The sequence below is a fragment of the Poecilia latipinna genome, unplaced genomic scaffold, assembly GCF_001443285.1.
Source record: "Poecilia latipinna isolate Pla-1442-1.1 unplaced genomic scaffold, P_latipinna-1.0 Scaffold1666, whole genome shotgun sequence".
NCBI classification, from domain to species: Eukaryota; Metazoa; Chordata; class Actinopteri; order Cyprinodontiformes; family Poeciliidae; genus Poecilia; species Poecilia latipinna.
In genome coordinates, this window is record NW_015114282.1 from 25303 (window position 1) to 38997 (window position 13695).

Below are 13695 nucleotides of genomic sequence, written 5' to 3' on the forward strand. Positions count from 1 at the left end.
GGGGGGGGGAGTTAGCTCGATTCTGTAGAGCACAAACCGACTCCTAAAGTCTGCTACAAAACCTCGAGTGTTGAACCAGGAGTCTGAGTCGAGTCTGAAATCCTATTTTTGAAAAGCAACATTGACTTGACTGGAGTCTCCGCCTCCGTCACCGTGTCTCTGTGGCAGACCAGGACTGGACCCGTCTGTCTATTCACCTCCAGGAAACTTTAACTCCTCCGTTTGGAACCATCCGTTCCATCCGAACAGTTAAATACGAAGTGTTGTCATGGAAACGGACATCTCCCTCACCTGTAAGCTGTGTCTACACTGAAGTTGGCAGCAGCCAGATCAGTGGGGGGGATCCACGCTGGCATGGAGTTCCCCGACACCCACTTTGTCCACTCGAAAAGACCCGGCTCCACCCGCACCTTCAGCTTCCCGTCCTGCTGCAGGCCTGTTCACACAAACACCCGGCGGTCAGGGAGAACAGGAGGGCTGTCGGAACCGACACCCGAACAGAACCGGCTCACCTTTCAAAATGTTCTGTGCAGTCTGAACACATCGCAGTGATGGAGAGCAGTACACAAAGTCTATCATTGTGTTGCTCTCCAACAGGGCCTCGCCTGGGAAGGCAGCACACGGTTACCATGGATATGTTTCATAAGCCACATTGCTGACCACTCTTTCACTGACGTACCCACTAATCGGGCCTGAGTGGACCCAAACACAGTGATGGGGGCGTCCATGTCGTAGTCTCTCTGTCCTCCCCACAGGGGCAGGCTGGGAGGCATGTTGAGGTTGGAGCGTACGTATCTACCTGCAGAGCGACAACATGCGTTTAGGCTTCACCTCTGGTGTAAAGTCAGACCTGGCAGAGTTCAAAGTTTCACCTTTGCTGTCCGAGCAGAGAGTGAGCCAGTGTTTCCCAAACACCACGTCCATCCTCTCACCGTGCCGGCACACGAACACCGTCCGTTTGGGCTGCCGAGTGTGGCTGCCACTGAACCGCAGGACCTGCTGCGGTGAAACAGGCCCAGAAATGATGGAGTAAGGAAGAGGCACAGTAGCAGAAACGCTTTGAACTGAGAGTTATACAAAACACACCAGCTGGTCAAAAAACAGACGTCACAAACTGGATTTCACTGCACAAGCAGGTATGAGCCTCCTGTTGGAGAATTAATCCTGGGTGGTTTTCTTTCAACACAACGAGAAGCTTCTCATTTCATGAACCACAGAAAAGACACTAAATCTTTCCAAGTATTTTTGTTCTCATTTCTAGTGCAAATATGGTAGTACACTAACAATAAGACCAAACTATCTTTACATGAAGATATAGAAGTTTGTTTTGAGTCATCCATCCATTTTCTTACACCCTGCCCCGTAGTGGGGTCAGGAGGGGTGCTGGTGCCTCTCCAGCTAATGTTCCGGGCGAGAGACGGATTCACCTGGACAAGTCGCCAGTCTGTCATTTTGAGTCAATAATTCCTAAATATTGGTAAAAAAAACAAACAAAACAAAAAAACTAAAACAATACTAGTTCCACTGGGAGATTATTTCACTTATGAGAAAACTGACTTGTTATAAGTGAAGTAATCTCTCTGTGGGACTAGTAGCTTTTTTATCAATATCAATAACCACCACTACCTGCATAGGGTGGCAGATCACACTGAGAGCAGGCGTGTCTCCAGGACTGGTGCTGTCGGGACGTCGGCCGTCCAGCAGGCCGTCAAACATTCCTTTCTCTTTACCAGCTTTATCACTGGGTCCACAGCTGAAGAAGGAATGGGAGCTGGGAAGAGAAGGAAGACGGACAGCTGACTGACGCCTGCTGAGAAATCAGTTGCATGATTTTTGAACCGAAAACCCCCAGGAGGGGTTGACAAATAACAGTTGTGACTGTCCTGGCCATACTCATAAAAATGAATATTTTATAAGAATATATATAATTTGTACTTTGTTCCTCTGCTCTGACAATACATTACAATTCTGCACCTAGAATTTTGATCCAAATATCCAAATGTAATATGGAGCTACATATGATTATGAGATTATCTTCTAAATAACTCAAAAAATATTTGATAGTTTTTCAATGCATAATATATTCTACTTTATCAAAAGCCACATAAAGTGTTGCGGTCAAAACAAGTTCTGACCAAATCTGACCTGTCCACCAGGTCACATCTGCAGGCAACAATAACCACCTGCTGTTGCCAACTTAGCAGTTTTGTTCCTATATTTAGCTACTCTTTAGACAGAAACAAAGTCGGTATCGGCCAAAATCAGAATCAGCAGGTCAGGTAAGATCAGTATTCAGCCTGAAGACTGCAATCGATGCGCCTCTCGTTTTTGATGTGATGGAGAAGCTGAACACAAAACTAACTAAAAATGTTTATTCTACAACTCAGAATCAAAACCTCTACATCTGGGAGGCAGGCATCGGGCCGAGTCAGGATCCTGAAGTTTTAAGTTTTGTCAGGCCCTGAGTTGCTGCTGTGCACAGGCAATTAAAGTTCAATTCAATTCAAAATTCAAAAATACTTTATTGATCCCAAAGGGAAATTAAATGTTGTTGTAACTCATTAACTTAGATTCTTCAAAGAGTTACTGAAGACTGATGACTGTTGGCAGGAAAGACCTTCTCCAGCAGTCAGTACTGCTTTGAATCTGAAGAATTGAAATTTAATTTCAATTTAATTTCAATTCTGCTCCTAAATTGAAACTGAATCAGCTGGCTTACAAGGCGCAGTGTGGACTTTGTTACTTTGGATTTTTCAGGAAAACAAATATGGTATCGGCCATCAAGTTTTTTTTAAATTGGGTAATCAGTGCTCCTGCAAAGAACTGCAGCCGGTGTTCCCTCATGCTTTTTCATCTGTCTGACTGGTTTATGTCGTCCCGGTCAGCAGGAGACGCTCCTCACCCGTGAAACACCCAGGTGTCAGACTCGTCGGCCAGGCTCACGTAGTTCTCAGGCAGAAGTCCAGACAGGCCGGTGGCCAGCGAGGTTCCGTGGACCCAGCCCTCGCTGGTGCTGGTCTGGTCCATGGAAGACGTGAAGATAAAATCCCCAGGAACCAGCTCCAGTTCGTCGTCGTTCTGGGGCATGTAGGGGTACATGACCCTCAGCGTCTGCAGGCACATCCAGAGGCGTGACAGTCACAAAACTAAGACTGTGAGGTGATCAGGATTTGAACATTATGTGTGACATGGAATTAGGGCTGGGCGATAAATCGATTTGAAGATTTAGTTTATGGAAATATGGATTTGTTTTCCACCAATGAACTCCTTTAGTTTTCATAGTTCAGAGCGATGTCTGCACACCCGAGGACTTCCATCCTGTTTTACAGCTTCTATTTATTTGGTCTTTGAATTAAAGTCAAAGCCCAACTAATACAGCAGAAGATTAGGGCCAGGCTAAGATGTTTTACTTTTAATTAGGAGAATAAAGTCACAGCAATACAAGAATACTAGTGCGCACCAGTAAAGTTGAAATACTACAAGAATAAAGTTTTATTGTGACCAGAATAAAGTCCAAATATTAGGAGAATAAAGTAGTATTTTATGAGAAATCCAACACAAAAATAACAAAAAAATAAAATACTTTGGTATACATTTTACAGATAATACTTAGTGGAAATACTTCATCATTTAAAACATCAGCATTAAATTATTACCTGTAATAATTTAATTATTACCTGTAATTAAATTCTCGGACATTGAAACAAATGTCCGAGAACTGAGCTGCTCCTGTCAGATCCTGATCTTTTTTTCTCATTGCAACTTTTTCTCAATTTTCAGACATTTTTCTTCTGGTAAAATTGCATCTTTATTCTGTTAACATTAAGACTGTATCCTCATAATTAAACAAAAATTCTCTAAGCGTGGCCCTGATACGGCTCCCAGAAGGGATGAATGAAATAAAAGCCATTTTTGAAAATATTTTTTGTCATTTTTTTAGAAAATAAACTGAGAAGAAAACGATCAATTCAAAGCAGGATTTGGTTTAAAAAAAATCTTAGATTTTATCTGCAAGCCATATCGCCCAGTCCTACATGGGAAGTATGTTTTTTTGTTGTTGTTTTTCTCAGAGTATGAGCTACCTCATGGTTAGCAAAACGAATGTCCCGGGAGAACAGGACAGCCAGCCAATCACAGCCCAGCTTCACCTCGATGCCCTTGGCCAGCTTCTCCAGTGAGGAGAGGTGATCACTGGGGAAGTTGTAGGCCAGCGTCAGGTGGAGCTGCTTCTTGTGAGGCTCCACTTTGACCTCTGGAGGAGACAGGGGATTGGTGGTCATTCTGCTGTGTACTGTCAGCCTCTGGTCCAGACAAATCCCAGCATACATTACAAGTTACCTACCATCAAACCGTGTGTTTGCCCACCAGGGGCATCACTAGGTTTTGAGGACGAGGGGGCTCGGTCCCCAGGAGACGGGGAGGGAAAGTATGACATTTCTCAAACAGCAACAGAAACAGAAGTCGTACCCATATTTTACCCAGATCTCCCAAACTATTGTGATATGAAGTAAAGGGTAACTGACAGCTAAAAATTATACTTTATGTGATTTAAAAAAATAAAATAAAATTCTCAGCATTGCATTGAATTTGTACAAAAACAAAACACAAAAACAAAAAACATACTAACAAAACATCACCAAATTGTTTCATGAATGCTAATGCTACTTAGCATTAGCATTCATTGCTAGTGGTGAATTAGCTGCAGCTGAGTAGAGAGGAAGGGGGAGGGTCTGAGGAATGTGTACACAAGCATGACTGGCAACGGTAAGCCCCACCTCGTGGCTCTGACTGGTTGTTTCTGTAGTTGAGAATATTTTATGTGGGACATCATCCCCCCTAAAACAGGCGTAGTGACACCACTGTGCGCCACAATCCCTCTGCAGAACCCTACCTGTCTTCCTGACGGCCTCTGTGGCGAAGTCGGCTGCGAATTGCCTGAGGACGTCGGCCACCTGCTCCTCCACAAACAGCCCGATGAAGTTGGACGACGTGTAGAGCTCCAGAGGCAGCGGGCGGGGGAAGCGGCCCCTCCACTGCTGCACGGTGGTCTGCAGGGCCTCACACAGGGCTTCCACTTTGGGGTCGGCACACTGGGAGGAAGAGAGGAGTCAGAAGGCAGGTCCTGTGGTGGGACGGACTGAACACGGCTGAGACGGGGTCCGGTAGTTTCAGCTCACCATGAAGAACTGACAGAGAGTGATGTGTGGGAAAATATTGTGGGCCTTGTTTTTGCCGCAGGTGACCCGGCTCTGCTGCCAGAAGTGTGAGAGCTGGTTCTGGAGCGGCCCGCTGGGTCGCAGGTAGAGAACGAACTCCCTGGGCAGCGGGTCGTCCAGGAACGGGTCGTCCACGTGGGAGAACAGCCTGGTGGGGACAGATTTCTGCTCTAATGTATGTTGGCAAACTAGTGCATGAATGTGAAAAAATGGAATATGATATGTAGTTGTCAACAGTTTTTCCTAACAAAGATATGATGAGATTATAATAAACATTACTACCTTACAGAATTCTTCAGTTTTAACAGCACAGTTTGAGAAATCATCTGTGACACATCACGTTTTAAGCAAAACCTGCCTGGCAACAGTTCACTGAGTATTGCTGAGTTTCATCATGTCAAGATCAAGAGAAATTGAAGCTGAATTGTATCAAATCAGAAATGGGTTACAAAGCCCTGTAAAGCTTTGGGGCTCCAGAGAGAACATGGGACCAGTGAACTTGCTCTAATCCAAACAGCTCAGCTGTGTGTTTAGGGTGGAGGGCGTACCCCCCACCCCAGTTTCAAGTCTTTTTGAGCCTCCAGCAGGTTTAGTCTGAGCACCATCCAGCCCCCACGTCCTCCCAGTTTCCCCATTCATGCTAAAGAAAAGCATCTCCACAGCATGATGCTGCCAAGTCTAAGTTTCACTGTGGGGGAATGTTTGGTCTCATCTGACCGGAGCGTCTTCATCCACACGTTTTCTACTTTCACTATTCTGCAAGCCTGACATGTTTTGTTGACATCATAGAGTTAAAATCACAACTGAGTCATTTATGCAGCATCTTTTCTCTCATAAAAATTCACCTGTAGAACTAATGCAGCTTTGTAGATTAGCTTGTCATTAATAACTGAGAGATGTATTTTCCCTCTTAGTTCATTCAGTTTAAGCTGATGGTAAATGTTGGAATGAATCGATATCTTCAATTTTTTATTTCAACATTCATTATTGAAATATTCAGATGTAATACAGCACAAAACAACACCAGAGGGCGCCACAACACACAGCTTTCTCACACCTTGACTTGTGATGAGTATGTGTTTTGTGCTGTGCGCACATTTAGTGGTTTAGTTAAGGATGGATAAATGTAAACACGTGTTTAAACTCACCAGTCACATGCTGCCTGTACACTCCGACCTCCAGTTGACACCAGAGACTTCAGGCTGGAAGGGAAGACAGCAGAGATCACGGATAAACAGCGTGACCACAACAGGTTTCAGAGGCAGGCGGTGGGAAGCAGAGAGGGAGATCAGCTGCGAAACGTCTCAGTGCTGCTGAGCTTCTGGGAACAGATGGAGAATTAAAAAGAGAAGCGCTGAGGACTGGCGTCTGGGAGGAAAGTGTGACCTTGGAAACAGATCCAAGAAAGAGAAACAAGCTGGGGAGGGTTCAAAGCCGTTCACTGAGCGGGATGCTGTGGGAGTCGGGTACAAATGGCGTGAGGGGAAAAAGGCAGGCTGGTGAATTATTCAGGCGTTCCTGCGTGCCTGTTTGAGGTGAAACAAATGGAAATCCAGCTACTGTTTGACTCAGAATATTCAACAATGTCTGCTGTAACGCCTCGTTTCAAACATCTGCATTCACATTTTAAGCTCACTTCAGAACCACCACTTTCAGTTTTTTGGGATTGTGTGTGGTGCCCAGGGGTCTGCCACCTTCACAGCCCAAAGAGACGGTTTTACTCATTAGTCCAGCTGAACAATACAGATTTATTGGTGCCGATTTCCTTAATATTGGAAGATGAGAGATTGTCAGATTCTTACATGTGAAGCCGATCTTATCCACCAATCTGATCTTCCTCAGCAAAGGTCTAAAAATCAACCACTGTCCTCTTGTGCTCTCCTGTGAGAGAAGTTTGACGGCCAGACTGGCTCACCAGGTCATGTCTGCACATGACTGTCAACAGTAGCTGGTAGCAGTAACCTCACTCAGCCAACTCAGCAGCTTTCTTGCTATATTTAGTGACATTTCATACAAAAAATGTTGATATCAAAATTGGTATCGGAAGGTCAGTAATCAGTGGTTGGCCAGAAAACTGCAATAGATGCAGCCTAATGCATATTTATATATTTACCATTATTTCTCCTGTCTGTTCCAATATGATTAAATTCGCTCGGTTTACTGTCTGAAGATGCCAGTTTTAACACTGGTTTATTTTTAAGGACTGTATTTAATCCCCCCCCAGAAAACATCACTGTTAACCCTGCTGTTGCTGGCTATGTATTTTATAGCTACTATATTACTAATGTAATCTAGCTCTAATATAGCAAATGGGTGAGGGTTGAAAGCTATTTCAGGTATTCATAAATTTTAGATCACATGTAAGATCAGAGCTGAAATTCTAGTTTGTAAATGTGACTAAATCTTAAATTCTTCTCAAGCATTAACACTAGGTTGTTTTAAAGCATATGTATCAAGCCTACCCTGCTAAGAATAAAGTATAAAACCCAGATGTTTGTGTTAGTAGGTCCATTGACTGTCATCATCACACATGCTAACTTTAGAAGATTCCTTTAAGTTTGTTTCTAAATATTTTTTCCAACTAGATATGGAAAATAATACTAAAATCCAACTCTGTCTTCTTCTCACGGTAAAACTTTGATGTTTTTCTCGTCTTGAAGCAAGAAACGCAGCTGACTGACAGAGAGCAGGAGGGCAGAGCTGCTCTACGTTTTGTTATGCCTGAGAAAACCTCCCACTGTCTGTGACGGACACTTCTGGTGGTCTTAAAGTCATTTCTGCTCCCGTTATGCTTGATTTAAATGTGATGACTGCTCCAGTGGTAAACCCACTCTGACACTGCTGACTCCACACCGTTACTGAACGCGTTTTATTTTATTCTTTATTGATGTGAACCCCAAACTGCACATTTAGGCTCAACATCGCTCCAGCGCTGCACCTAAAAAATATTTCAGTAATTAATTATTCTGTCGCTTACTCACAGTCAATTAATTGTATAAAAAAATTCCACATTCTACTGATTTTTCCTTTAACTACTTAAACCTATTTTTTTACTATTTTAAAAATGCATAAAAACCGCCATCTTGGTAGACAAGCACAGTGCAACGTAAAGATGCACTGTGGATATTCTCTTGAACAATGTGCAAGAGAAAGATTTATCAACAAAACCGCTGCTGTCAGGATCGACACAGAGAATGTGGCTTGTTTATTGTTGCCATAGCAACTCCACTGCCACCATCATGACAATTGGTTTCAGACACCTACCAAGATGGCCGTCAGCTGCATAGTTCCCAGAAGTGTGACTTCACATAAGAACTATGTATTAATAACTGGACAGCAAAAGGTTCTTTATAGATTTTCTTTTTACAGAATCTAAACCAGGTGAAGCTAAAATCGCCACACGAGGAGTTTGGGTTGAACACACAAAAAATTATTTTTGTCTGTAAAAGCCATTTTCAAGCCTTAAGGTGGCAGTTACTCAATGACTAAATTAGTTCACAATTATTTCAATCATCGATTCATCACGATTGATCTGAATAATTGTGTCAGCCCTATTTCCTATGCTTTACTGTGTCATACAAACATTTGCATGAGGTCCACTGAATCAGTGGTTTCATCAGTTTTTCTTCCACTCAGTGATACATCTCCGAATGTCTTTGATTTAATTTCCAGTTAAACCTGCCCACATTAAGATAAAAACTATTAAGAAAGGAGATCACCGTTTCCACTGCCCCTGTGTGTACTGAAAGGCCGGCACGCATCGCTGAGTAAGAGAGCGTTTATGTCACGGGAGGAATTGAGAAAGCCAGAGTGTGGGCAGAAGAATCTGGATCACGAGTCAGAGGAAGTGTCGGTTCCTCGTAAGACCCTGAGAGTAGCAGAGGGCGAGGCGTAGCGCCGACTGATAGGAAGGATGAACAAACACAAAGAACATGCTCAGTTTCTGCTGTCTGTCAATATTTCATGTTTCACGTCCCGTCCCTCCCCCACCGCCGTGGAACTGGTGATGCATCACCAGACGTATAAAACAGGCGTGAATGAAGTGGAGCTGACCGAGGAGTGGTTTACTCATCCGCCTCAGGTCTGGCTGATGAGGATGAGGAGGAGCAGCAGAACTGATTCATCAGCATCTCATTAAGCCAAGCTGGGGGGACGAGGCCGACATGGCAGGGCGGCGTCGGCCTCAGGGGGGCAGCGGTGCGGGGAGCGGAGGTGTGTGCTGCTGATCAATGGCGCCGCTGGTTAAAGGTTTCTTGCTTCACGTCTTTGAGATTAGATGGAAACATTCTCTGATGAAAACCCAAAGACTGTTAAACTCCTTTGGACTTCACACATTTAATTAGTGACTTATTGAAAGTATTAAAAATAAATAAATAAATAAATAATAATAATATGCTGTGACTCCCTTGTTTGTCAGCTGTTATAAAAATACAAGTTGTAAAATCAGACTTTCAGTAAATTTTCTCAGAAAATTTGCTGAAATTTTAAGTTCAGTAAACTTAAAATGACTGATTTTAGACATGTTTGTTGTAAAAATGTCTGAATAATGTCTAAATATAGGGCTGAACTGATTAATCGCATTAATCATAATGACATGATTACTGAAACAATTGTAGACTAATTTACTCATCAATTAATCGTTAACTGGAGTATACAGACTCAAAAAGAGAGGTCAGTTATTGAAAAAAAAAATCCTCATGTTCAGAGCATTAATTAAGCCAAAACAACAAAAAATATAAACGTTTTTAATTTAAGATGAATCTGTTCTACCTAGACTTCATCAACTTCACCCAGCTCAAATTCTGTAAAGAAAATCTGTTAGGAAACCTTTTGACATCAAATTAATAATTGATTAATTAAAACAATTAACCAACAGATCAGTACACCTTGTTGGTGTGAAGTCAAGCAGAAAGAACTGAACTTTTCACTTGTCAATGTTAGAAGTATTTTTAGCTGCAGATTTATCCTACAGAGGCGACTGTTAGTGTTAATTCAGTATTTAGAGGCGTGGCCAACACAGACTGAACGGCTTCGTTCGCTTCCTCTGCTGCCGTTGCTAAAACTACAGGCAGACTACAGCTCTACAACAGAGCCAAAAATCGATGTTATCACAACATCTCCTTGTGTTCACTGATTGGTCCCGTAGAAATTCCATTGAAGAAATCAAGTTCAGTGGGAGAAATCCGAGACATGGAACTGAATGGAGCTGAGAATCAAGCAGAATTGAGTAGGAAAGCAGGCTACCATGGTGGGTTGTTTCTATCCTGGCACTACAGCCATCAGAAGAAAAGGAATATTTCTGACGTAATCTCTGCATGTAAAAAACGTGAGTTAGAACTTTCCTGTTTCCTACTGATTCAACTCAAACTTCTGCTCTGGTTGTCTATTAAGGTCAGAAGACAAAGAAGTTCATTTTTACCATTTCTTTATAACACTGCTCCTACAGTGGACGTTTGAAATAATTCTACCTCACACACCAGAGAAAGGAAACAGAAGTCGTTTGTTGCAGCTTCATATGCGTGACCTCAGCAAACAGCCGTTCTGACCACAGCCTGCGAGCTCACAGCAGCAGCAGCAGCAGCAGCAGCAGCAGCAGCAGCAGCAGCAGCAGCAGCAGCTCTGCCGTCGTGACGCAGCTGATGTCCCAGAGGGGAAGGTCGCTTCAGGCATCTTTAACCACTTTGACAAGACAGTCAATCACACAGTCAGCACAGGAACAGAAAGATTTACGCCTTGCTACCTGTCACCTGAGTCAATAAAGACATAATATTTGACCAAAGGCTCTGAAATAGAACTGAAAAGCAGAAGTGGATCCAGTGACGCGCTGGTCATTTAGTCAGGCAACATCTGAGGCCGACAGATTCTCACTTCTTCAAGAGAATTGGATGAAACCTGTTTTTATGTGCATCATGACGTAAAGTTACGCACACCGCAGTATGCAGAAGAATACTAGTTGGATATAAATATAGATTTAGATGCTCTATGTTGTAAATCACTTTGAACTGCCTTGTTGCTGAAATGTGCTATACAAATAAACTTGACTAATTGAAACTTGATTGATAGAACATGTTCCAAATTTAACATGCATTTTATGAGAAGAATACAGAAATATCTGGAAACTTTATAAGTCATTTTCTTGTGTAGACTCACAGCTACAAGCACTTCTCTTCTTTTAAACGGGCTCCAGGGTCATGCTAACCACTGCCCTGCATCGGTGCTTCCTTTAACTATTTACTCTGCTAAACATTCACAGAACAACTGACTCAAATTTAAATTCAGTTTATTCATATAGCATCAGTTCACAAGATGTGCATCAGTGAATAAAGGCACTTTGCAAATAAATAAATAAAATTTAAAGTCTGTTTTAAATGGTGGTTTGGGTTGTTTTTTTCTAAATGTGGGGTTCTGTTGAGATATTATGAGTGGTTAATATATTACCTGTGGTCAATTACTTTTTGACAAAAATGTGCAGGGCTAAAAACCCTGAGATATGACATGTTCATTTCAAAACTCTGTTAGTTCATCCAAAAAACACAAACTCTCTTTTAGTGAATATTAGGTAGGTCTGTCACGATAACAAATGTTTCTGTTATCACAGTAATTATTGCGATAAATGATAATATTGTTGTTTTGATACCATTTTCAAGTAATATATTGATTGTGGCACAATAATGCAAGTCTGCCCAATAAACTTTCATTTTGTGAAGAACACTCAATGCTGGAGCTGGAAGATATTTTAAACCTCCAACATGAAACACAACAACCAAAAACTATAAATAAAACCGAAATAAAAACTACTTACAGCCAAAACTATAAATATAATGGATTATGAAGTTTGGAAGTTATTGAACTCATTTTATTTTGTCATATGATTAATTGATTATTGTGACAGGCTTAATATTAGCCTGTTTTCTCCAATATGGAACATGTATTGCATTTCAAAAATTTTAAGATTTTTATTTGTAAAAAGTTTGGGAAACAATGCATCCTTTTCCTTCCATTTTATAATTCTTTACTACTTTGTGTTGGACTATATCACAGGAATCTGTTATATATTTCAGATTTCTGTTATATATTTAACAGAAATAAATATATATGTGCTGTAAATATAACAGTACAGATTTCTGTGATATAGGACAGAAATCTGTTTAGTTTAGTGTTTAGTTTCATTTACTGTCCACAAACTTATAATCTGGTGCACTGATTAGAATTTCATTAAACAGATAAAGTGTAGACCTGGAGTTATGCAGACAAAGATATAAAATATATATATCTTTTATGCTGTGTGTCTACCATAAAACATAACAATCAGTTATTAAATGAAGAGAATTGTCAACTCAAATCATTTACATGCGTACCAGAATGATCTGGAACATTTAGTGACATTTAAAGGTTAGAGCAGTCAGATGACTCAGTTCAGCTCTTATGTTTGATCAATCACACAAGTTGATTAAAAAACAACTTTTTCTACAGGATGGTGTGCTGTGGTGGAGCAGGGGTTAAAGCACAACCCACATATGGAGGCCTTAGTCCTCAACATGGCCGTCGCAGGTTCGATTCCAGCCTGGTGACCTTTGCTGCATGTCTTCCCCTTTTCTCATTACACACTTCCTGTCTATTCACTATCAAGTAAAGGCCACTAGAGCCAATAAAACCTTAAAAAAATCTTTTTCTACATGATGATGAGGATGATCAGGCGAAGATTAAAAAAATCACAAAAAGAACTGAATGAACAAAATGAAAAAAACAAACAAACAATCATCACTGTAGGTAAACAAAACCATAAGGAGACAAGATGTCCTGTGAAACCCCCTCCCACCTGCAGGTCAAAGACATTCTGCTGACGTTTCCTCATACTTGTTATTTCTGTGATACTGCCGACTGTGACCCTAAGCCTCAAAGTGGTTCTTGAAATACACAAATAATTCACCACATTTATTTCTGGAAGGGGGGTACTGTGTGTGTGTGTTTCCAGGAAAAGAAAATGTGTACAACCGTCCAGTGAATTATAAACGCTCCTTTGCGTGAGATTGGCCTCAGGTTCGAATGTGTCAGGAACATGTAAATAACTCCAGGTCTTCTGCGCAGCGCGTGGATGAGTCAAAGCGCAAAGAGGGGAGCTGGAGAGCGGAAAACATTTGGTTCTACATCAGGACGCCGGCTACATGGATAAAGTCTGGCAGCTGTAGGAGCGTCAGTTAGTCAGACATGAGAAAGCGACTTGAGTCGCATGAAAACAGGACATTCTGTGGACAAATCATCCAGAAAGTAAATGCTGCATGAAACCTGAACGTCTTTCATAGAATAGCTTTTTATCTAATAGAACTACATCTATTTATCAGTAAAAACATTAGACCTATATATGGGCTGAGCATGGATATATGGAACTTTAGTTTTTATACAAAAAGAGGCACTGTCAGGACGTCTGCAGTGTTTGTGTGTTACACACGTCTCTTTAATCCCTTATCTGACTTTTCTC

At 41.7% G+C, this 13695-nt stretch overlaps 1 protein-coding gene across 4 annotated transcripts in view; it reads right to left on the minus strand.

Moving 5' to 3' along the window:
* LOC106964375 (ubiquitin-associated and SH3 domain-containing protein B-like) overlaps nt 1–13695 on the minus strand; it is an 80068-nt gene that overhangs the window by 19685 nt on the left and 46688 nt on the right. For 2 of the 4 annotated variants that reach the window (XM_015059887.1, XM_015059884.1), the window contains exons 2-11: nt 6365–6418; nt 5178–5364; nt 4892–5090; nt 4083–4252; nt 2903–3111; nt 1624–1771; nt 873–999; nt 680–799; nt 513–605; nt 292–436 (exon numbers count right to left, since the gene is read on the minus strand). In XM_015059887.1, the coding sequence (XP_014915373.1) occupies nt 292–436; nt 513–605; nt 680–799; nt 873–999; nt 1624–1771; nt 2903–3111; nt 4083–4252; nt 4892–5090; nt 5178–5364; nt 6365–6418 (1452 nt within the window). The remainder of the gene's footprint in view (nt 1–291; nt 437–512; nt 606–679; nt 800–872; nt 1000–1623; nt 1772–2902; nt 3112–4082; nt 4253–4891; nt 5091–5177; nt 5365–6364; nt 6419–13695) is intronic. The other 2 variants (XM_015059886.1, XM_015059885.1) reach the window with 2 other exon arrangements.